This window comes from Haliotis rufescens, unplaced genomic scaffold, assembly GCF_023055435.1.
Source record: "Haliotis rufescens isolate VD_foot unplaced genomic scaffold, xgHalRufe1.0.p SCAF_17, whole genome shotgun sequence".
Classification (NCBI taxonomy): domain Eukaryota; kingdom Metazoa; phylum Mollusca; class Gastropoda; order Lepetellida; family Haliotidae; genus Haliotis; species Haliotis rufescens.
The window spans coordinates 29684264-29710931 of NW_025963857.1; the positions used below are offsets into that span (position 1 = coordinate 29684264).

Genomic DNA, 26668 nt, shown 5'->3' on the forward strand with positions numbered 1-26668 from the left:
TTACATGTCTAGGTTTACTAAAACAAAGGGAATACACTCATATTATGGCGTGAAGTGCCGATGTAAAAACAACATACTTTGTTCAAAGGGTTAACTGATAATACGTTGATTGATTAATCACTGTTATCTTGCACAGTTGATATGTCAAAAGTGAGTGTTTACATGTCTAGGTTTACTAAAACAAAGGGAATACACTCATATTATGGCGTGAAGTGCCGATGTAAAAACAACATACTTTGTTCAAAGGGTTAACTGATAATACGTTGATTGATTGATCATTGTTATCTATCACTCAATGGATTTTTTAGGAACCATGGACGTTATAAAAATAGTTGTCACGTGGGCTTTCTCAGCCGACCATTGAGACTTGACACCTATGTGAAACACCTGAAACAATCCAAGTGATCAGTTGAGAAACGAACACGGGTTATAATATCCCGAAACGATATATATCATTTAAAATATTTGATTGTTACAGAGACACGTGACATCGAATAAGTTTCTTTGTACAGCTGCAGACGAGTGGGATATTGTTCCTTTGTGTGGATATTCACGGATACATTGCTCCTACAAGGAAGCTGCCTAAAATTTATACACATAAATTTGGTAGGTTGTAATTATGGTATTTGCATTTTGTTTTCCTTCATTTGAACCGATAGTTCGTTCTTGTTTCTCTACGTCTTGGTTGGGAAATTCTTCAATGCGCGAAAGACGTTGTTGTCACAGGTCTTTTCGTTTGTAAACGTGTATATATTACCGTCAATTTGTAAAATGTGATTCTCTCGGGCAATTTATAAAATGTGTAAATATTTCAGTCATTTTGACTAAAAAATCTGTCCAGATTGATTAAGACTATCAAAAGGGCCTACAAACATCACAACAGATTATTATGTAGGATTAGAAGCCAAACAACATAGACATGTACTTTTCAACGTAACATTTTCAGTCTCTTGGTGATGACATTAAACATCAAAATGTTTGGAATTCGTTATCATAATAATAGAGATGGAACTGATTTTCAGTCAATTTGTAAAATAACTGAATATTTAGACGTTTAATAAATATGTTACACATTATGACAGTAAAATAATATACACACTATAAAAAAGCAATGCTCAGGTGAAATATTTACTTTGTGTTGCAAGTCAAAATAGTGAAAACGAAAATCGCAAAGTTACCAAGCAAGTGACTTATCAAAATTTCGTCACCATTACCGATGCTACCCACAAAGATACCTACATTTCCTTATTATCTCGAAAACTGCATTTCATTTTGTTGATCAATGTGACCATACGCCCTTATTACTACCGGTATCCATAAAAGTGACTAATGCGCTTACGAATGGCGCAGCAGAGGTCGCGAACTAGTCTAGATTTCTGCTATACATCAGGGTACTCACTGGGAAAAAACAATAACAAAGGCAACAACCAGTCCCGGGGAATTGCGTTAGATCAGTGCCCCTTTAAGTGGCCAAGCCCGAAGTGATCGACAGGGCACGTTCGCATCATATCTGTGCCGCGATTTCTTGTTTACCGGTTGTCCTACATACTCGCCCGTTCAGACAAATAACTGCTACTTTTTTCATATGAAATGACTAAGAGTCATATGTGATTGCTCAAACTACCTGACCGTGTGAGTGACTTGCCCTAACTGTTTCACATTTTGTCGCAAATGGAGATTTCAAAAGTGTGGCCACGACATCTAACGTGAGTCGACGCCATATTGTAAACAAATTGTGTCAAGGTCGGTTCCACATGTGGTAGCTCGGCCCCCGTTTCTGTCGATGGTACACGCGATACAAACATAATGCAACTACTGAAAACATCAACATAACTTCTACAATGATGACATCGATACCTTTTTGTATTTGGATTAACCGCTTATGGATACGCTGTGCTGTTAAGTTCGATTTGTTTTTCCTTTCATTGAAACTGTGATAATGGCGCTGTGATTGGTTTGCTGAAATAGTATTTTCCATGAGTCTAATGTACATGGTACATGCTGTGATTGTAGAAGATAATTGATAACCAATTGTGTATGCATATATATCATCAAATACACATTACTAATCTCTTCAGAAAATGGAATATATTATAGCTCGTTTTCAAACATTCTGCCATGGATATTAGATCCAAAATTAATATTAGATTTACAAATTATTGATGTACACTGTACTCTCGATTAACGTATGATAATCTATTGCAAGTCTTCAACTCTTATTTGATATGTCATCTGAAATGTCAGCAATGAAAATTAATTTTATTTCGTTACAATCTGCAATTTTATTCAAATAGGCTAATAGACGGTCGGTGATTTCCCGCCGCTGTGAATTTGTCGTTTGGACAGGTGCGCGTGATTTGACCTCGCGTGTTGTGACGTGGATGACGTCACATGAAACAGCTGATCTAATGTTGTGGTAGTATAATGGATACACGTGGTTTCATTTTCCAAATAACAATATTCTCTTTGACTGAACTAGAAAGCATATCTAGTACATCACGATTGGAAAATGTCTACGGCGACCGACGAGTGAATGAGACCGCTTATCATTGCACTAACAGTGTTAGAATATTTGGCGCAGTTTTCTAATTTTGGTATGTTGACATGTGCTTTTCATATCTGTTTGAAGGCTTGATATTCCAAAAAAATAATGTGAATTTAGTTGAGTACAGTGAGAAAGCTGTCAAAATGGATCCAATATTAAACAACCTAGATTTTTTATATTTTAGCTTCATCTATTGGAATCTCGAATGGTTCAATTTATAACATAAACAGTAAAAGTAATTAGATCTACTCACAGTATATAGATAATCAATTTCTAAAAGACAAAAAGTTTTCAGTGTAAATGTGATTTCGTTTTGATGTTTTATATAGTTATATTTATGTCTTTTTTCACTCTGCATTATCTAGGTTACCAAATACTTCGACCAGTGACATAGTAGTAAGTAGATTCTACTTTGTTTTGTATCCTAAGTATGAAATAGATTTTTTTTAAAAATAAATATTTGTCTAAGAGCAAAATCAATGCATTCTTGTAGGGTTTTTTTCACCGTTTTAAGTTGTATATCTTCCCTCCAAGCTGTAGTTTAGCTAGGCCAAAATTAAGAAAAAAAGGAAAGACATAATAAACCATTTTTATTAAAGACTTTGCTGGTTAAATTTTCGAAGTTCAATACCAAGAAACAAACTATAACGTATGTCCTTAAATGTACATGTACATACCTAGCTGGGTGTAAATACACTTCTAAAGTCGTATTTATAAATCAAATGAATAAATGAAAGAAAAAGTGGTATTTCATGGACTGGCCATACAAGTATATTTTAAGCAAAGGTCTAAGTTAGGCAGCCAAGTGCGAAATACGAGCTAATACAAGGATGTATGTTTTCTGGTGGTCAAAGTGACACAATGACATATGGCGCCCGAGTTGCGAGTCATCGAAAATAGGTTTGTTGAATAGATTTGCTGCCCATGAAAACGTTTCAACAATTTTGATTGAATCTACATGTACCTACTCTTGGGTGGTATAACGTTAGTATAATCTTGTTAATTATTAAGAAATAATGATGATGCCCGATATTGAGCGATGTCAATTTGAGTATTGTTAGGGCTGTTTAGCGATCTTTCACATTTTGTCCTTTGGAAATGTACGATGTCAATTACCCCGAAGTTGTTTTTATCACTAATAAAAGAGCACGGTCATTGAAACATACATTGACGTAACCGGGATTTCTTCACGATATACATTCCAAACTGTCATTCGTTTTGTGACATAATCTTTGAAACAGTCTGCGTATGAATTAATCACGACCACTTCCGTCAATTTTGTTTTGACGTCAAAAACACGCACAATTTCATCGGGATTTTTTATCGGTAAATATAACTCACGGAAAATTCTCAGTGAATTAGTACTTCATCATAAATATCATATGTCTATCACTGTTAGGACATGTACTTGCAAATGATATGAATTATTGGTCATTTAGATTTCAAACAAGGGCGCTTACTTGAGTTTGCTTGCCATATTCGGGTGCGTCCATATTACGATTAATGTGGAAAAGTAGGAAACTTATAAACCAGCACTTTTATCGATGGCTGGACAGTGCAAAGATCTTTTGGATTTGGTGACTTTAGATACTGTTGGAAAGACAATCAACTTGAGTTGCATGTTATACAATTTGGTTACACTGTGTAAAGAAATAAAGACGTTGCAACACTTTTGATACAATGTATACGTTTTTGTAACCGCGACGTCAGCACAGTGCGGCACTGAGCGGTTTGTAGGCTGACTGACGTCCAGGCACCATGAGGGTTAACGACCTATATTGAGGCTTAATTCATTGCGTTTCCAATAACCAAGGTAGGTTAAGCCGGACAAAGACTTCACGTTGTAGTGTCCAAACTGCAATGGTAACGTAAGAACTTAAATTTGTAAGAGCACATCATATCTGTGAAGATAACGTAACCTTCTCCACTCGTGTGAATGTCAGTTTCGACGTTTGGCACAGAACCTGACAGCAAAGTACATTGGCACCACCCTTCTTGTCTATCAGCTTTAAACCATATAAGTATGTGTGTGTGAGGATAATCTACTTGCCGTAAATGCAAGTGCTTTAGGTGGTTCAGTAATTATATGAACCAAATAATGGTAGACTGCCATTCCCTACATTTAGGCCTCTATTTATGCGCAGTGTATTACTATTAGGCCTAGGCCTGTTTCTTTGTCAATAGGCCTAATATAGGTACGCACGAAGGATGGAGTCGAAGCGCTATTTTCCTACACCCTTTTCGTCATGATTTTGGACACCAAGAGCCGTAGTTAACAAAGAGCAGATCCGTCAAAGTACAGATCTGTCAGACTGACTTGGGCTTGGTGCCATTGAAAATTAAAGAACCCAAACACCTTTCGATGGATCTATCAAAATGCACACTGGACAGTAGGCTGTGTGTTTACAAATTAGGCTACGTCCCTGTGTACCGCCGTTTCATCCCCATGTACCAAGAAGTTCACACTTTTTGTCAATCACTGGACCTAATTTGCGTCAACAGGGCCTATTAGATTACTGGTTTTATCATTTCCGACCAATTTCTACCAGTTGGGCTAGTAGGAACTGTGAATTTGGATATCAAGGCTAGTCCTAGCCAAGCGGGATCAGTCGCCATATCTGTGCTTGTAGACCTCTGCGGCTTGGAACCTTTCCACAAAAGTTGGATTTGGCCGAAATATGTTTGAATTGTTACCTTTTTTTCTTTTTACGCTGTGTGAACATATCACTGCACTTTTTAACGTTATGACAAGTCAGACGTTGTTACAGTACAGACTGTCAACAACGTCTGACCGTGGCCGTTCCGTCTCTGGACTGACCGATGACCGATGGATTGCCACGGAATGCAAGTAAAAACAATTCGTGTTGGCAATTGTTGTTTTGCGTATATGTTGTTTCGCCAATGTACAACAAACATGTTTCAGTTGGAACTATATTGGCTACTGTCGCTGTCCGACTGACACATCACTTACCCTGAGACGTAATATATATTAATGTGCACATTCCAGGAAAACTTGCAATGTTTCGGTAATATTTGTGAGAGAAGGAAAGCGATTTTAAAGCACAGAATTGAAGAATGACATTATATAGTAAAGAGGTTATCACGCTTGTGTGTTTGGGGATGGTAAATATCCTGTATTAGGAATAAACATTATGTATTTAGCTCGCCAAGGCTCGCTAAACACAATGTTTATTCCTAATACAGGATATTGACCATCCCCAAACACACACAACCCCTATATATCCATGCAGTCAGGCCACTTACCTGTGCAGAGAGACTAGATATCATAGATATATCCATGCAGTCAAGGTACTTACCTGTGCAGACAGACTAGACACCCTAGATATAACCACTTACCTGTGCAGATAGACTAGATAGACTAGATATATCCAAGCAGTCAAGGTACTTACCTGTGCAGATAGACTAGATATCATAGATATATCCATGCAGTCAGGCCACTTACCTGTGCAGACAGACTAGACACCCTAGATATAACCACTTACCTGTGCAGATAGACTAGATATCATAGATATATCCATGCAGTCAAGGTACTTACCTGTGCAGATAGACTAGATATCTTAGATATATCCATGCAGTGAGGACACTTACCTGTGCAGACAGACTAGACACCCTAGATATAGCCACTTACCTGTACAACGTTAGAAATTGGTACCAGTCCTATAGTCCTTGCCAAACTGCCCAATAGTTTAGGTGTCATAAGGACTAATAGAAACTTGCCAGACTAAATATTCTAGCTATGCACTCAGTCAGGACGCTCATCTGTGAAGATAAACTAGATACTCCAGGTAAATATGGAGATAAACTAGGGCTAGACATCCTAACATTACATTCAGTCAAGACACTCATCAATGCAGACAGACTAAATATTCTAGCTATGCACTCAAACGAGACACTCATCGGTGAAGATGAACTAGATACGCCATGTATTCCTGCAGGTTGAGACACTCACATATGGAGATAAACTAGGCCTTGACATCCTAACTATACATTCAGTCAAGACACCCATCAGTGCAGACAGACTAAATATTCTAGCTGGGCACTCAGTCAAGACACTTTTCTGTGAAGATAAACTAGATACTCCAAGTATACCTGCAGTTGAGACACTCATATATATGGAGATATCCTCAATATCCTACACACATGCAGATGGAAATGGAAACATTCACACGTGCAGCTACTGGGAAGTTTTTGGTGATGAGGACACACAGGCCAAACAAAAATAATAAGGATGATGATGGTGACATTTTTTTTCAGTCTGATAATAAACAGAATAAAAGTTAATTACAGTAACTACAAGCATTGGGAGAAATCTAAGGCCTTTTTATTTCCACTAGCCCTTTAACTAGAGGGCAAGGGGTCTTTAGGTCCTTGGTGTCAACACCTAATACTTTTGCTGTCACATGGACAGTGTCTAAAATAACGAAATGCTTTTTGAAAATGATTAATGCAGCTTGATCTGTACTGCTCTGATTTAACATTAGTGCATTTCTTAAGCAGTAGATATTGGCTCTTGTCCTAAGTGAAATTCTGATGTTGCTGTGATCAGTGTCCTGATGGTGTTGGACATAGCTCGGGGAGAGTACTGAACAGTGGCCTAAACAACGAAAAAGAGTATTTTTCTCTACACATCATCAAATGTGGAGTGAGGTGAAATGGGGTTCAACGTTGCAGTCAAGATTATTGAGTGTGTGTGTGTGTGTGTGTGTGTGTGTGTGTGTGTGTGTGTGTGTGTGTCTGCTTGTACTTATCCTTAATTAATGCTGATTTTATAGTGCTAGCCCACTGCGATACCATGCGGCAGTTAAACATGAACACCCCACTCAGACACAGTATACTGACAGTACTTGTTTTAGGCCTTTAATGTCGAGCTCTAGACAGGGTAACAGGAAGTATCATCGTTGAACGGGTTTTGGTATGACACGGCCGGGGTCGAACCCCCGACCTTCCGCTTTCAGGGCAGACGGAGGCGGTCACATAATCTTCGCGAGGACTAGTGATATGGGTAAGGGGCATAGCTGCAGAAGAAACATGTTGAATGTCCTGATACAGTCCTGGTCCAAATGAAATAACATTACTGAATAAACAAGGGCACATCTTATTAGGACCTGGTGACCTAGGTATATGTACATAAGGCAAGTTAATACCATAGTTCCTTTCCTTTGCCTTTTTTCTCCTTAAGTTCTACTTATTAGGTTAAAATCAATCAGGTAAACCCGTTTCTAATGTACAAAAGGACATATTTTGTCCATGTCTCTTGTGATTCCAAGCATGAAGAAAAGAAAAAAAAGAAAAATCATTATTCTTCACCCTATTAAATATGTTTATAAAACAACAAAATAAAGTATATATATAATTTACCAATTAAAACTATTGCAATCACTGACAACGTGACAGACGCGACAGACCAAACTCAGTTCAGAGCTCAGAGTTTTATTTGATGGAAAATTGAAAGAAAGTAAGTGAGGGTGTGAGGTTTAACGTTACTTTTAGCAATATTCCATCAAAATCACAACAGGGGACGCCAGGTATGGGCCTCAAACCTTGTACCATGACGGGCAGCAAACCCGGGCCTCCAGCGTGACGAGCGATAGCTTTAACCACAAGGCTACTCGAAAATTAAAAGAAATGTTAAATTTGATTGTGTCGATTTTTATTATCACTCATTCCTGCAACAGTTTGTAAAAAGTAATCAGTGGCTGGGTTATTTTCTGTAAAGATATATTGGTTAAATGGAGACTGGGGTAATTATTTGCAACCATACATGAGCGATGCCTCCCACCGTGTTTCAATGTCGTAAATATGTGTCGAAAAAGGAAATTTTCTTATTTTCAAAGATCAGATTCTGAGATAACCATTAACATTGTTTATTATGTGAAAACAATGTTTTAAATTTTGTAAAGTTATAAATCAAATTATATTATAAAAAAAAGAAACGATGTGGGAATATTCTTTGAGTACTGGCTAAGGGAAAGTACATTTCATTGTTTGGGTATAATATTGCTAACTTAATACCTTTTCAACTTAAAATCAAACATATGATAAAATCAAATGAGAGGTAAAGTTTCTTTTTTTAAAAGCTGATATATACACTTTATATCAGAAGGATCAGCTATCAGCAAATCTGCAGGATTATAGCAATTTCTTAACGGGAGTGATCTCCCTTTTATCATGTATGTGGCACAGGGTGCATGTGACTGACTGACTGAGTGAGTATGGTTTTACACCGCTTTTAGCAATATCAAAAGTGATGAAAAGAGACAGTCTTAAATGTGTAGATCTATATTAGGGGAGAATCCAATAGGCCAGTGCCTTGGCAAAATTGTTTCGCAATATATGTCTCCAAAGTTGCCCAGACTTGCAAAATTCCTTAGCTACGACACAGTTAGACACGGATTTTCAGTATATTAGACTGTTCTTTTGATAATGATAGCAATTATCCCAGTAGTTTCTCCAGATTGCCCCCGATGGTTAATTCTGACTCGATCGCCGAATGACAAGGGCGACGCCATGTTTGTTTGTAACAGTGAAAGTAGTCCCTACTTGACCTTTGATACTTGCATCTCTATCCGCATATGACCCTAACGGATGTCGTTTTTATCCGTTGGCTTTATCCTACAGAGAAACCTACCCGTTATATGATAAATCTATGATATCTAGTCTATCTGCAGAGGTAAGTGCCTTGACTGCATGGATATATCCAGGATATCTCGTCTCTCTGCACAGGTAAGTGGCCTGACTGCATGGATGTATTCAGGATATCTCGTCTCTCTGCACAGGTAAGTGCCTTGACTGCATGGATATATTCAGGGTATCTAGTCTATCTGCACAGATAAGTGCCTTGACTGCATGGATATATTCATGATATCTAGTCTATCTGCACAGATAAGTGCCTTGACTGCATGGATATATTCAGGATATCTCGTCTCTCTGCACAGGTAAGTGCCTTGACTGCAGCTCCAATTATATATTCTGTCTGACAGACAAGACATACATTGTCATGATGTGATAGCTCATTTTCATATGATAGCTCAGTTCTTCGGCCTATTTCACTTACACTTCATTAGAAAACTCTTTGGAATGCTATTTTGACTCACTTGGTATCATAATTTAAACTATTGCATTGAGCATTTCAAAAGATTTTTCATTTAGCACTGTCTAAGTTTAGGTTATAACACTTAAACAACTTGTTCTTATCGTTACAGCCTACAAATAAAGTTAAGAGATCAACATCTCTCTCATCAGATCCATTTGGGGAGGATGATGATACAGATACAGTGTATGCTGCTGATTCCGTGAAGAGCGCCACGTCTGAGGCGATTCAAACATAGATGAAAGTTCAGACTCACCTTTTACGGGTAGTTCATCTGACTCTGAAGACAGTGCCCAATCATATGGCAAGGACACATCTGTCTCATCAGATTTAATGGATTATGACGATGATGATGAAGATAATTCACTAGATGCTGCCGATTCTGCTGATTCTGTGAAGAGCGCCACGTCAGAGGTTATCGCATCTGATCCAAACATTGATGAAAGTTCAGACTCACCTTTTACGGGTGGTTCATCTGACTCTGAAGACAGTGCCCAATCATATGGCAAGGACACATCTGTCTCATCAGATTTAATGGATTATGACGATGATGATGAAGATAATTCACTAGATGCTGCCGATTCTGCTGATTCTGTGAAGAGCGCCCCGTCTGAGGTTATCGCATCTGATCCAAACATAGATGAAAGTTCAGACTCACCTTTTACGGGTGGTTTATCTGACTCTGAAGACGGTGCCCAATCATATGGCAAGGACACATCTGTCTCATCAGATTCAATGGATTATGACGATGATGATGAATATAATTCACTAGATGCTGCTGATTCTGATGATTATGTGAAGAGTACCAAGACTGATGTTTATATCATCTGATCCAGTCATAGATGAACGTTTCAGCCCACCGCTTACTGCTGGTTCATTTGACTCAAAGGTTGGAATGGACAAAAAGCCAAAGAAGTCTTTCAAACAAGCCGCCAAAGAAGCTGAAATAACTTCGAAGATTGTCAAAACATTGACAGTTGTTAAACTTCATTGATAAAAAGGCACACCAAAGTGATTAAGATATAATCTACAGTACACAGGTAATGGCACAAGAAGCGGCTGTCTAATCAAAGCAAAAGAAGTACGTGGCTGTGGACTAACATTGTTTGTCAACATGTCTTTTAAAAGTTTACATTGTACCTTTCATATAGCTATATCTTCACATCGTATTTTGCATTCAGGATTTTCACTAAACATGCATTTACTTTTATTTTTTTATGATCTAATTGAAAGGGGTAAAAAGTTAAATCTTGTTTGGTGAACAGCATTATTGATCATAAACAGCCATCGTTTTGTAGCCATAAAATTTGTTTGAACAAACTAGAGTGAGTGAGTGAGTGAGTGAGTATGGTTTTACGCCGCTTTTAGCAATATCCCAGCAATATCACGGCGGGTGAACAAACTAGAAGGAAAACACTATTAACATGGCATAAAAATATATTGATAGAAGCCTTGTTCTTCTGATCTTTGTCTCAGCACAAGCAATGTGCGATAATGTACTGCAGTCCAAGGCCGCCAGGTAAGTCTGACTTTTGTGATGCACTCATGCAGTTACCTGACATCGTGTCGACAGAAACGATTTTATACTAAGAATTTTGTTTGGGCCGAGTCTTATTTGTCTAAACATCTAATTATACAGTTCCTGAAAAGGTTCTTGATTACCTGAACATTTGCTGCGATACTAATTGAAACCAATCTGACATTATTGATAAGATAAATTGAGGTACGGAATTAATGGCCAATTAGACAACGTATGTAACTGCGTCATGTAGTGAGGGAATCAATGAACTTGTAGTAATGAAGGATTTACTCGACCAAGCATTACATATATGAGTGATAGCGACAGAGAAATGCTTAATCGAATCGCTTCATTAAGCTGGCTATAGGTGGTCTACCACACTGGTCTTGAAGTTTCATCTTCTTCCCCACACGACCAGGTTCACCTGAGAAGGTAAGACCACTACATACTGTACTTATTCGAGATCTGTTTCATTTAAAGATAGTTTAAAGGGATGTATACATGTTCTGGAACAATTGTTCTACAAAAATTATCTCTCAACCCTTCCCCCAAACCGTTTGTCCATGATAACAAATTTATTCAATATTCTCTTTAATGATTTGAGGCACTTTCGAAATCAAACTTTGTATGTTAAAAAGTACATTCTTTTAAATGTTTTTTTCGAACATTACCAAAAACCAAGTGAAAAAGATTAGTTAGATTGTTGTATGTTCGGTTCAATGCACTTGTGGGTGGTCGGGTAGCCTAGTGGTTAAAGCGTTCGCTCGTCACGCTGAAGACCCGGGCTCGATTCCCGACATGGGAGCAATGTGTGACCCCATTTCTGGTGTCCCCCGCCATGATATTGCTGGAATGTTGCTAAAAGCGGCGTAAAACCATACTCACTCACTCAAGCACTTATTCACCCTGCAGTGTTTTATTGTACGCTGACATCTCCAACTCATCTTTTATTTCTTTAAAAATAAAAGCTTAAAAAAAAGTATTTTCCAGATTCACAGAACATAGCTTCTCTGCTCCGTTCAATATATTGATTGTCTCTCACACGTTGAAATGCATAATTTATTCCAACGAGTTATGAAATAAGTTATTATCAATAAACATGTTAACTTATTCCGATAAGTCATAGAACCACGTCAAATCATATTATCAACCCACGCATGATTTGAAGTAATTAAACCAGTGATGTTTACCTCTTTGTTTCCATGCATCAATTGTAGGCAATAATGCATAAGTGCTAATAGCCTGTCGTCAATATCGTTCTGTTCATGTGTGATCAATTATATTTTTTCTAAAACTAAAAGTGAGAAATGTGTCTTCTTACGATTTGGTCCATAAAATAAATGTTCTCAATGAAATAGCAACAGTTTTGTAATAAAACGACGGAAAAAATACATTGGAAAAGAAGTACAGGTTAATATGTTCAGATATTTATTCATGATCGTTTGTTGTCTCTGGTATTACAGGGGGCACGGGTGGCCCAGTCGTCTAAGGCGCCGCTATTCGCTGTGCAGAGTTGCGACCTTGGGCACGCCAGAAACCTATGATTGTGGGTTCGAATCCCGGTTCGCCAGCACCATTGGTTTGTCAGCACCATACCCGTGCTCGTGGGTTTCACCAAAGTGGTAAACGTCTGACACCTGAATCACTTCGGGCTTTCCTCCCACATTAAGCTGACACGCCGTGATATAACTGGAATAATGTTAAAAGCGGCGTTAAACCAAACTCACTCACTCACTCACTCACTGGTATTACAGAGGTTCATGTCTTGTTGGCAGTTTTGTACTTATTAAGCATGTTCTAATTCTGTCTGCTGTGTACAGTGAAAGTGTTTGTTAGTTACATGAACTTCGTTAACTTAACGTTATTTCTGATGCTTTCATATGGCAAATGCTAATTTATCATTGTGCTGATGTGTTTTTGGGGGGCTTATCTGACTGAAAGGACTTTGTATGCAGATTAGATATTGTTACAGTTACAGCTTCAAAATTCTTAATCAATACTGTGAGCCTGAAAAAATCACCTTGCGACAATGTAATTTTTGAGGCGGACAATTTCTTTTTTCCAGCAGTCTGAGGCATATTTTTCGAGAAGTTTCAAGGACTATTTCATTATACCCCCGTTTACGAAGTAAATCGGGGATATAGCGTTCCATCCGTCCGTCCTTCCGTCCGAGCTTTTGTACGGCCCATAACTTTTTAACCATGCACCCCAGCTTCACCAAACTTGCTACACACATTTACCACAATGTGTACTTGTGCCTTTTTCTAGTTTGAAGATTCTGAACTTTTTAATTTTTGCCGTTTCCATGGAAACATTAAAAAACTTAAACTTTTAGGGCGGGTGTCTTGTACGGCCCATATCTTTTTAACCATGCATCCTAGCTTCATCAAGCTTTCTACACACATTCATTTCATTTTTGCCGTTTCCATGGAATCATGGTGAAACATAAATTTTGGGTAGAGTTTTTGTACGATCCATGTTTACAATATTATGTATCTTAGCTTCAGCAAACTTGCTACATTAACCACTATGATTGTTTTTTTTATCTTTTATAAGATTCTGAAAGTTTTCTCTTTTGCTGTTTTCATGGAAACATGATGGAATTTAGAAATTTTGATGACTGGTTTTGTATAGCTAATATATTTTCCAAAATTGTTTCCACACATGTAGATCATCATAAGTATTTGTGCTTTGTGTTAGTTTGAATTTATGAATTCTTTACCATATCTGTTAAGGCTAGATGGAAATTATTAATTTATTGATTTTCTTATATGATATTGTTCCATTTGTATGTGTTTGTCACTGGAACTCAATCTTAGTTCTTAAAACACTGAAGTTAAAATCAGTTAGAAATATGTAATATTTCATTAATTAACAAACTATTTACTATTTGTTGTTGACCAGCGGGGATAACGGGGGTACTTCTTTCTTGTTTTCGGTCTCTTATGTCCTGATCTGATTGTCATCGTCTCGTCAGCGTAGACTGTAAGCATCTTCTTCTGAAAACTCTGGATCAATGAATCCCACAAATGATGATATTTTAATTTGAATTGAAGTTTCAATTGAAGAATTGGAAGTTCGAATCCGATTGTCTATAAGGCTTAATACTAAAAGCATTACTTAACCAATTCCGTTCAACATGTATGTAAATTTGATATATGTGTAACTGGTAATGGTGCATATTTTAAGTTTTGACCTTGATATCACCTTGGCACTTCGGCAACACCCTTAAATTCTCCCAAACTGCAGTTTCAGCTCTGTGGTCCTTAACACAAAGCGCCCTTAACGTTGTTGACGACCGTATCTCTCATGATTTTACATAACTTACGACAATCGTAGCGCTAAGATCACTTTGTAGAACGGGCCAAGATGTATAGAATTTAACATTATTTTGTAGTCTTCAGTATATATGAAGAGGACTGTATTAGCATCAGTGCTGACATCGACATTTTGTTTAATTGCAGTCGACGCCATTGTTAACATGTTACTACTGTTGACTACAATACTGTGACACAACCTGTCTTTGCTTTGAGGGAATAACTTAATTTGTAAGTCTTTCTATAACACTTCTACTTTCTTGGTGATTTCCATGTACATGTATATATAGTGGCCCCGTTGACATACAGTACATGTATATATTATCATATGCATTATGTAACAAAATAAATAACCTGTGTGCTGTGCTTGGAAAGTTTTCTCTCTGACATTTTATGAGCCCCTTGTCATATATGTCATCTACTAACTCTTGTTATATCTTGTTATAAAACAAAAGGAAGGTCATCCTTTATCATAGCTAAATGGTAGCCTGCAAGATTGACTGAAAGAAAAAAACACATGGGATTTTTTTTTACCAGCGATAGAAACTGATAATGGTTTGTCTACTGGTCCTTATAATGAAAACATACGTCAAACCCCTTAAAAATGGTTTATTTCTACTTTTCCCTATGACACCTTAACTATTGGGCAGGGTCAACAGGACTAGTCCCATTTTCTATGGCTGGTTACAATAATCACAACCTATTGGTTGTCGTAAGAGGAGACCAAAATGGATCGAGTAGTCAGGTTCCGTGACCTGCGTGTCATCTTACCCATGAGACGATGTGTCTTCTCCATCACCTGCCTGGTCCAGAGTCAAATAGACCCGTGGCGATCCGGATAAGAATTGGTCTTCAGCAATCCATGCTTGTCGGCCACTTACGGAGTCAGAATCGATGGCTTGCATGTCATCGTATCCCAATTGAGAAGATCGATGCTCATGGCAATCACTGGATTGTCCGGTCCAGATTTACAAACCACCGTCACATAGCTGGAATATTGCGGAGTGCGGCGTTAAAAAACAAACAGGGTAATTTAGTCACAGTTCTCCGTGATATTCCTGGAATATTGTTGACTGCGGCGCTAAAGAAACAATTAAAGAGACCCAACAAATTGATATATTTTTTCACGTGAATTTAACGCTGTGAGTGTTGAAGTTTTTGTCCAATTTCTGTTTCCTTCCTTAATACGACGAATGTCTCAACTCCTCCCGGTGACATCGAAATATATCGAGATTTCAGTAGTTCGATACAAGCGCTAAGCCGATAATAAGACCATGATAATATTGATTGTTTCTTTCTTTCTTTGTTGTTTAACGCTGCCCTCAGCAATATTCCAACTATATGTCGGCGGTCTGTAAAGATTCGAGTCTGGACCAGACAATCCAGTGATTGAGACCATGAGCATCGATCCACGCAATTGGGATCGATGACATACATCAACCAAGTCAGCGAGCCTGACCACCCGATCCCGTTAGTCGCCTCTTACGACAAGCATAGTCACCTTTTATGGCAAGCATGGGTTGCTGAAGACCTATTCCCACCCCGGATCTTCACGGGTGATTCTGATAGGAAACGATATATCGGGTTAAAAGAGTTCGAGGTCATGAGGTGTCAGTGCATTTCGTTCGACACAAATTATTCTCTGAGGACTACATTAGTTTACATGTAGTTGAATGCTAATCCATAGCATTAAAATTTATTGTGATGAACTCAACACAACATAAATACATTAAACGCATTTTAAAGAATATTTGTTTTATGTATATTTAGATTGATGTGAACGTTCCTATATTCGGTTCATCTGAGGCGCAACCTCAGGCAAATATTCGCCCTTTTAGATCATCAGAATGGCGATTTTTATCAATTGGTTTACGGATCCGCCGACAGAATACAGAATCTTATTTCATAAACTTCTTTCTATCACCACCGAGTCTGAAAACTCCATTTTGCCTTAACAGGGTTTTTTTATAAATTGTTTTCATGTCTTTGATAAAAGATCAACCCACCACGACCCAGAAAACGTGCACATACGGTGGACATATAGAAAGTATTGAGAATTTTTCATCCCATTTTGGCATTCAACATTCAACATGTGAAAGGTGTACGTGGAAACTTATTCCAACTTTGATTCAAGGGAGACGAGTGCACATGTCATATTTGTAAAGTATGACCAGAGTTGTTTTCCTTGGTAAACAAGCCAGCAAGCTCCCCACAGCGATATCCCGTTCGCGGAGCTCTCTTTACTATCGCTGCCACCGGTCAAAACTCCCCACAGTGATAGATGACCACAACCATGCTTGGACTTGAACTCGCAGCCGATTGACCGTTACGTTTACAAACAAGTAACGTCGACTGTCGTGACGCCGAATACACTTACCCCTGCTGTCTTTGTTTGTCAATTTGAATTTCTATTTCATGTAATTGATAGAGTAAGAATGTAAGGGAGAAGTTGGTTGATTTTCCGTAGTAGTTCAGATTCCCTGAGTCGAGGAATTCACATTACAACAAGTCCTAATAAGTATCTTGTTATTATACAAGGGTGGGTTAGAATAATCTTGTGGAGGGGGGAATGGTGGTTGACCAATGATACATGGAAAAATGAGTAGAACTGTGACGTAGGTACCAGTTTAAAAAGGGGCAAAAGCCCCCAGATGAGAGAGCAGCTGGGGAGACTATATCATCTGGACTGGTGCTCCGCTCTCGGCTGGTTGTCACGATCTTTCGAACGAGAAACCAAACTTAGGCACCAGCATTTCGACTGAGACTGACTCTTTGCGGGCGAAGTCTCGTATTTAAGTGACAGATAGAGTGGGTTGACCGGCAACACAAAGTGGGAATAAAAGCTGTTAAACGAAGATCACTCTTTGTGCTTGTTGGAGTAATAGGACCAAGGCCCTCGGGTACTGACATTGTACCTCTCGCCCATCCCAGACTGTCAGCACCAAGAACGAGGGGATTGCCGTAGTTCAGGTGAAGAGGTACACGAATTGCTTCCTTCCGATTACGCAACGCAACAATTACCGTCGATAACGTCGTTAAAATTACCTTGGACATTTATCCAGTCAGTGCCGAGGAGAAGCAGAGCCGTTATTGCCGCCCGGGGCGGTCACACGAGATACTGAGTTCAGCGCAACCTTGTGGCCTTATGTGTCCTGACAATGAACAGTTTTCAATGCCTTTGCACAACGACAATATGTGACTTTCGAGCTCCAAAATTTCATATTTGTATCTATGATATTAAATTAAATATATCGACTTTATTAGGTACAATGTAATTACTAAAAAATCTACCTGTGCGTTTCGATTTTTTGAAGAGTGTATATACATGACATATATTTATATTTATGGTGCATTTTTTAAAGATATTTAATGTATTTCTAATGCGACAGTAGGTAATAAAATGGTAGACATGGCTGTGACAGTTATATGGAATGCAACTGTTTTACATCAAACATCAAAGTCATAACGAATACCAAAACTGATAGAAAAAAACCTAAGACTTTTTGTACTGAAACAAGCATATATTAAACGTGCAAATCACACGTAAAACAAGATACAATATGGAATTTAAAAGTAGCTAGTGACAGAAAATTCGTGTTACATTAAGATAAATTTAAAATCTCCATTATACATTAATGGACATATTTCAAAAATGAATTTTGTTCTACGGATAGATTTTTGTCACTACTTAGAATTGTTTCTAAATTGGGCTAAGCTCTTATCTTCATAATGTTGATAAACAAGGAATGTCTTATGAAAGTATATTTTATACATTCAAGAAAATAGTGAAAAGCATTTTCGCATGGGGAAACGCAAGAGCAAGAAATAAAGTCCCACAAATTGACCCTAAATAAATCACTATTTAGATTTGTACATCAATCTCTCAGTCTTGAGGGTATAATGTTAATATCACGCTTTCCAAAGCTGAAATAATGTGGAGATTTAATAACATTTGGATACATTTTTGTTTTAAATTCAGCTACAGAAATACTATTTTTAACGTTTTCATTTTGTGAATTCCACTGTATTAATGAGTCTATAATAATTAATTTTTGAAGCGTACTTGTTCTGGCAAAAGGTACAGTCTTATTCTGTTTGTTACGTAGGTTATAATTTGAAGCAGCTGATCTATTGTGGCGTGTGAAATCATGTAGATATGAGGGATATTCGTTCATTATTATTTTGTGCACTGTCGTAATTTTTTAAAGGAATTCGCCTCTCTTTCAGTCGTAACCAGTCCGTTTCTAAATGTAAACTCTTTCTAGAGGCAAATGTGATCAAACCTGTAACGATTCTGACAGCATTAAGCTGTATTTATTCAAGTTTATTTTCGTTATAGGCAGAACCTCTGACCCATACCTCAGATGAGTATTCCAGAATGTCCACTTATTTTTGACAGATTGTATCTATTTAATTAAAATCTATATTTTAGTCTATGCATAGGTGAGACCAGTTTTGTCGTTGACCTAACAATAATTGAAACCTGCGGTCCACTAAATATCTTGAGATAAAGTGACACCCAGGTGTTTGTGAGTTTCTACACGTCCCGTGACACTGCTAGCATAACAAATAGTTGGATAACCCTGTACCTGTTTGTGACTAACAAGCATGTATTTTGTCTTAGTTCGATTAAAATTTACAAACCATGTACCTTCCCACTGATGAAGGGTGAGAAGGTCTTGATTTAGTCTTTCATAATTTCAAACCATATCAGTAGATGAAGTTCTTACCTATTTCTTACACACCTGTGGGTGAGAAACCCATTTGAGATAACTGGTAGCAAACATATGTGTGAGATCGAATTCCAGGCCCGTGATTGGCTACGCCATGGTGATGACCTGAGGTCAGATGATGACGGACTACTTTTCTGATTGTAAGTCATTGATAAGTTGCTCGTGCTTCAGTCGAATGTTCACCTACGCCTGTGTTGAACCACAGGACCGTGTAATAATTGATAATAATAATAACAATAAACAAACTCGTCCTCGTCTGCGAGTTTGTTTGTTATTATTATCAGTTACATTATCTGCTGTTATGTCAACGTTATCATTTTTTAGAGTGTAATGCACCCCCTGGAAGCCACAGCGACACATATGTCCCTCCTCTTCAACCCTCACTTCGAAGTCGAATAAAATTCAAAATATATCACGCAAACTAATACACTTCGCAGTTTTGAATTCACCCTTCTGTTTATCATTTCATCTTAGGCAAAGCAAAATTACTGAAAGTGACTTCTGAAATTTAGGTACATTGTAAATCTAGCCAAATCACAATTTACGGCGTTATTTAGTGTGTGTTTAGAAATCTAATTATTGGATATTTACTCGAAATAATTTAAGTAGAAAAATAGCATATTAATGACCACGGGTATGATAATGCTGAAACGTCGCTGATAAGCCTAGAATCGTTTAGAATGTTTTGGAAAATACGCATACACGAACGCCCAAGTGTACGTTCCGCCATATTGGATTGTGTTTAAAATGCCGGTTATGAGACGCCTATTCGATCAGGTATATTTCAAACTCAGATGCTATACATGCATCCCTGAATTCCTTATATATTTTAGAAACAAATGACAAATTTGTCACCAGTGCAAATTATCTAGATGAAATCATGAGAAATAAATTAGGTGTGGAAACGAACAGTGTGCTCGGAAAACTGTACTGTAAAATATTCAGATTTTACAGTGTGTCGCATGTTTAGAGTTACTTTCGTCTAATTGTTGCACACACTGGCTCGATCACGCGTTATAGAATATTCATGGGAAGAGTATCGTTGCACTAATAATGGAATTCCAAATATAAACATAACAATGATGTGGTAAATTCAATGGAAACCGTACAAGTGTGATGCCATGACTGACGCTAAATCACGCACAACGACGACGGTAGTTATCTGCATTTCTGACTAATTCTCTTTGTTACATTCGAAAAAATGGTAAACAAATAACAGTACGCAGATTGTCAGAATGTTTCTGATTACTAACGTGACACATTTATGTATATACGATCCCTCAATCAACGATAATCCTCCTCGGGAAATCCCGCGTACTGTTGTCAGTATACACGCCATTTTGCAAAAGTCGGTCACCGGTAGTGATGTCATACGGAAGTAAACATTGTTGTACATATTTGGTAATTTCTTTGAGGTGTAAACTTTTAACTCGGCATCCAGAATGTTCTTTGTTTTTTAGTCTATTTGTCTTGTTTGCATTATCATCATCGCCTTGATAATTAATCCACAGACATGGCGGAAACCTTTTTGTGTAGGGTCACATTATTTATGAGTAGTAAGCAGTACATGGAACGACGTCACTTATGACAATGGTGTTATGTATTAATGCGCCACTGCGATCATGAGAATATACAAAATGCATCGATCCGATGCTAAAAAGGTGCGATTTTAGGGTGTGTAAGAAACAGATTACTGCACTCGTGCCTGTCAGATACCATTGATCTTACAACTCGTTGTTACAAAGCGTATCTATAACTCGCTTTCGCTCGGTAGATACGTTTTGAAACAACTCGTTGTAAGATCAATGGTATCTGATAGACACCCGTGTAGTAATCTCTATGTATCATCGGCGAATAACCTAGTAATATTTTGAAGCTGGTCAGTAATATCATTTATGAAAAATAGAAATAGGTACGGCCCCAGTACAGAGCCATGTGGGACCCCTGCTTTTGTGAATGTTTTACGTGATAAACGACCATTGATACATATTCTTTAACAACGAGCTTACGGATCACAACGACCCCAAGCTAATAGTTTACCAGTTATACCATATTGTTGAAGTTTATGCAATATACGTTTTTGCCCTACCCTGTCGAATGCCTTAGGATTATCACGAAATGTCATACAAAAATACTTATGATCGTCAAGCGAATTGCAAATGTGCTGACTGATTTCAATTATTTGATATGTAGTACAGTTGTTTGGCATGAATCCCGATTGATATTTTGAAAGTAGTTTACTCCCCGGACAGTAATTTTACATTCTTTTAAAAGTAAGTCTTTCAAATAATTTACCAAGACATTGGGACAGTGTTATGTTCTCAGTTGAAAGTTCAGTGGGGCTGTATCCAAACTGGGTAAAAATATGGACTAAAGGTAAAGAGAATATGGTTTAACAGCGTCCAAAGTATAGTCCATAATTTCATGTTTGGGTGGGGTGTCTGTGTTGGGTGCCATATAATCGCGGTATGACTATTTTGTGGTGTGATAAGTGTAGATAATGTGGTAAACATCACTTCCTGTTTTGGAATATACATAATCAGTATACATACGACCTAGGTTGGGTCAAGGGACAACGTCAGAAAATATAGGTTCTTTCCAAACCAATTTCTGAATGGAGGTACGGGTAATTCCATTTCAGAATCATTCCAGAAACTATCAAAAGAAAGTTAACGTGTATATACTAACGAGTAGCCCTGACATACCACAATAAGTCCTGTATTCGATCACGCGATCAAATATCGTGCTTATATTGGCATAAGTAAACAGTCGACAGGGTTTTTTATTACGCGATTAACCAATACCGCGATAATATAGAATCATACTATATATCTCGCCCGACTGAAACATGCATTATGAAAATAGCTCTGACGGAATATTGAATGGTTAGTTAAGCAGTGTTTGTTGAACAAACTTATCTCTTGGTCTATGACTTAATAAATTCTCAATAAATTCTGGTCAAACTGTGCCGATGCCAGTTCTATTTAAAGTTGCACTGTCATACAATCTCAACCGCGTGGGTGTTTCCAAGAACGTATAAGCAACGCTGTGAGGAGTGTGCAGGGTAGCCTGTCTCAAAGTCCCCGAACTATTATATTTTCCTTTACTCTACAGCCCTGCGTGAAGATTCCGTGTGAAGTTCGATCCACAATCGATGCTGATACGAGGCAAGTCGGGAGTTCCTCCCTCTGTGATGTCGCTCATTATTATCATTATTCATTATTCACAGGCCCTAGTATTGCTAACTGTGGCGTAAAGCAGTAAACAAGGAAACGCTATCGAACGTAATTTTCAATCAGTAGTGTAACAATGATTGTTAAATAAATTATGTTTTAAAAAAACAACGTAAGACGTTTAATCAGTCAGCGTTTGTGACATCGATCTTTCTACCCGTGTGTCAATATGATGTGTGAGATATACCAGGTTGTTCCTCGTGATTAACCATATAACCATGGTAGCTGTTGCTTTTTCGTACAGTAGTACTCTTAGGAAATCAATGTATACAGTATAAATAAAACATATTGTGACGCATCACAGGTTGTCATTAGTTTGTCATTAGTTTAGTTCACCGACATTGATTCTTGACAGAACAGATGACTATCAATTAATTCTTACTTTCGTGAGCTGTTGCCCCATACATTATAACGTAAGACCAGCTAGTCACGGGGAGATCTTTGTCGGGGAATAATCAAGTATGAAGAAAATAATAATAATGAAAAACAGTTGATTGAAAGGAGAAATTGGATTATCCCCAGTCAGGCTCCAATAGTCACACTCGATGACAGGTCCTATGCAGAAAATAAAATAATTATAATTCTCTATTGTATGGTTCACAAGTAGTTTCGAGGTTGGTCGAAATAAGTAGAAGAATCTCGTGACCTAACAGAATTGTGTTTTTTTATTAATAAAGTCGCGAAAACACGAATAGCAAGTTAAGTACTGAACCAATATTGAGATAAGGTATCAAAATAAGGGGCTGAACATAAGCTACCCGAAGGTGCTATTAAGCATTGAAAGCAAGATATGAACAATTAGTAATTATAATCTGGCAAAAATGACTTTAAATACATGAGAAATATCTATGTAGAACTAGATAATCTCGCTCCTGCGTGAAAATCAAAGTTACTAAAACACCTTCCACATGAATATGCTTGTACACACATTGGAGACAGCATTTATCAAATTGACACATGACAAGAGCATTAGATTAAAATGCTTGAGAATTATACAGATAACAAATTCTCGAGCGATGGCTTGTAGCGATCAATCATTAACACAAAGACCTGAAGCCGAGAGGCCTACCGCTTGACAGAGATGAGTAGGGGGCGCTACGGTCACTGGACCGTTACGAGCTGGGGTTTACGACGCGTTGACACCGAGAAATGGGAGGTATTGTCCAAGAGATCCAACAAGATCCTTAACTCAATAAAGTATAAGCTGGATGCTGGGTTTTGAATTTGATATAAATATGTACACCTTGATGATGTATGCACAATGTCATCCCTGTTTGCACAGTGGTTTCCGAGAAAACATGGCCTCATTGGAGGTTCTGTACACCATGTACAAATGATCAAACAAGACTATAACATACATGTACATGTTCGATGCCGGTTTTCGAACTCGCATCAATATATTGTAGTATTTTTGTGTTCCTTATAATGCTAAATTGTTTATTATTGTAGGGATCAGAAGAGGTCAGCGAAAACGTCTTCATTGAAGTCGGACACCCCTTTCGGGTCAGAGGATAAACATATAACAATAAAGTAGGGATCCAAGTTCGTTTTGGAATAGAGTGTCGTTGGGAATGTAATATATTTATGTAAAATTAATTATTATGACAATATTCTCCTATTCTTTGCATTCAAAGGCTACTTTTGCTTTTATATGATAATTGGTATAATACTGAGATTGTTTGAAAACATGAGTGTATTTCAACAATTTTGGCGACACGTATGGGGTGCTTGAGACCTATACAGATCCGGGATTCCTGAGGGATGTATCAAGGCAATTGCCTGTTCAGAGTTGCGTCCCTGGTCACGCCAGAATCTTATGATCTTGGGTTCGAATCCCGGTTCTGCCCGATATCTTTTATCTAGGTTTGCCACACCATGCCTGTTCTCAAGGGTTTTACCAAAGTAGTAAATGTCTGAGACCTGCATCACTTCGGGCTTCCCTCCCATATTAAGCTGTCACGCCGTGATATAACTGGACTACTGAGGTCTTGGTAGGAGTAGTGAGACATGAAGGAAGATATGTCAACACGAGGGCCTATTCGACCTTTCTCACAAAGACCGAATTCGAGGTCGTGAACCCATTTGTAAACCAACACCTTCTTAGATTGATACTCGCATAATACAAGTATGTTGTATTTATTTGAAACCTATATAGTATGGGCTCGACGAAAGCTCATTAATATGTTAGCACTTGAACAGACGGCGGGCGACGCACGTTGTCACAAAACCAAACGCCATATAGAGTATTACAAAAGCGTTATTGCATAACAAGCAGGTGAACTTTCACGCTACAGGTTGAGTTTCAAGAGGCCGAAATCACTATATGTATTACCTGATGTCGATCGAACCTATGTGTTAGCGTGACTTGAATTTCGAACTGATGTTAATGAGGTCAGTATAATTTGAATATTAATTCCTATGCATTTAATTAATCATAATCGCTTTGTGTAAAATGATGAATGTACGTTGTGATGGTGAGCTGCGAGGGATGATTGAACATTTCAGAACTCAACTATGATGGTCGGTGTTGATGGTGTTTGTTGCATAGTATTTGTCCACATAATCATCTCCGAGGTCCACACACTTCTGCTAACGGTGCTAGGGTGCCTGGATTCGACTGGTTTTGAAGGCTTCCTCCTGGTGATGTAGAGAGTCCTCCACAGAAGAAATTACTTCATTATTTTTTGCATAATGCTTGCCAGACAGTATTTTCTTCAAGTTTGGGAAGAGTTGGAAATCTGCGGGTGCCTAATTTGGGGAATACGGAAGATGTTCAAGGTGTTCCAAGCCACATTTATGCATTGCAGCAATTGGTGCACATGTGCTTTGTCTTGATCGAACATTCCACCTTTAATGTGTTTTCGTGATATTTTCGTGAAATTACTGTCCTTTCGAGGGGTAGTCCGCCAGAAGGAATCCCAGAGAACCGATGCCACCTTGCCAGCTTATGGATCAGACTTTGCCTTCTTCTTCGGAGGAGACTTTCCACTGCTTTGACTATTGTTTGTTCTCTGGCTGGTAGTTATGAACCCAAGACTAATTATAATCCATGGTTACAAATAACACAACAAAATAGCTTGGTCTGCTTCATAAAGGGATATGAATGAACCGGGAGCGTCTCCGATCATAAGCAATGGAATCCAGCATGCTGAAACCTTTGTCATTCCCTATTCATTCCTTAAAATGTTCCCAACTCTCTACTGTGGAGTGCCCACTGTATCGGCTATGTGACGTGTGGTGAGTGGTTAATCACATGTATTCATTTCATGAATGTTATCAATATTCTACTTAGTGGTGGCAGTTGAATGTCTTCCTGATCTCCTTCCTGACCTCTTCACATTTGCAAAGGAAGGGTCACCATCCTCTCAAATTTACACCATGTCCGCATGGATGGCTATCGGAGTTAAAGATACTCGTAGACAGTACTTTTGGCACGTTCGTTCATTTCATCAACAAAGAATACCTAGTCACTCTGATGCCGCAGAAATATGCTGCCTGGTTGTGTATTTGGTTCAAATGCAGCCTCTGGCCATGGGCAGGTTTATACTTATACTTATACGTATACATGCAGACTGTTAAGCGTGTACTTTACCTCCTTCATCGTTAGGCTCAGAACTTTTCAGCCACTCGTCTGTATAGTACCAGCTGTTTATTAAAATAAAGCATTTTTGTTTCAGGTTTATGGAATCATGGAAGTCTGGCTATTGTTTTGCATTAGCTTAAGTATTATCGATTGTGTAATGAGGCCATCGACATTAGGTATGTATGTATGATTGCAAATAAATTAAATACCAGTCATATGTTTTATTTCACTATTATACCCCTTTCATATTATGTCAAGATATAATTGACAGTGCTTATATAATTATTGCTTACTTATCCCGGGGTATTTTCCAGGATAGAATTGTTCCCAGAAACCTGTGCTGGTACCCTGAGACGACTTCATTGCTTGGGTGACTTGGTTGAAGCATGTAACTCGACAGCGAGGGATGTTGCTCATAATATCGACCACTTATTTGTGTGACCCAGTCTCGATTATGTACTAGCCGCTGTCATGTAGCTTGAACATGGCGTTAAACAAAACCACGCTAACAATCGTACATACTTCAACTTAATTTTAATGGCGTTAGTACGGAGTCCAACAGGAACAGGCTAAATAACAGGCTTTCATGTCGTGGGTTCGGATAGTGATCTGTGGTGTTTGCAATGG

General features: G+C 38.1%; 1 protein-coding gene across 2 annotated transcripts in view; it reads left to right on the plus strand.

Annotated features, from left to right (window-relative positions):
• The window catches only part of LOC124126589, a 77420-nt gene that overhangs the window by 18026 nt on the left and 32726 nt on the right, over positions 1 to 26668 (plus strand). The window contains exons 2-3 of one of the 2 annotated variants that reach the window (XM_048397854.1): positions 9769 to 11607; positions 26136 to 26217. In XM_048397854.1, coding sequence (XP_048253811.1) covers positions 26148 to 26217 — 70 coding nt within the window. In that variant the 5' untranslated portion in view covers positions 9769 to 11607; positions 26136 to 26147. Of the gene's footprint in view, positions 1 to 9768; positions 11608 to 24727; positions 24850 to 26135; positions 26218 to 26668 lie in introns of those variants that run through there. The other variant, XM_048397855.1, reaches the window with a different exon arrangement.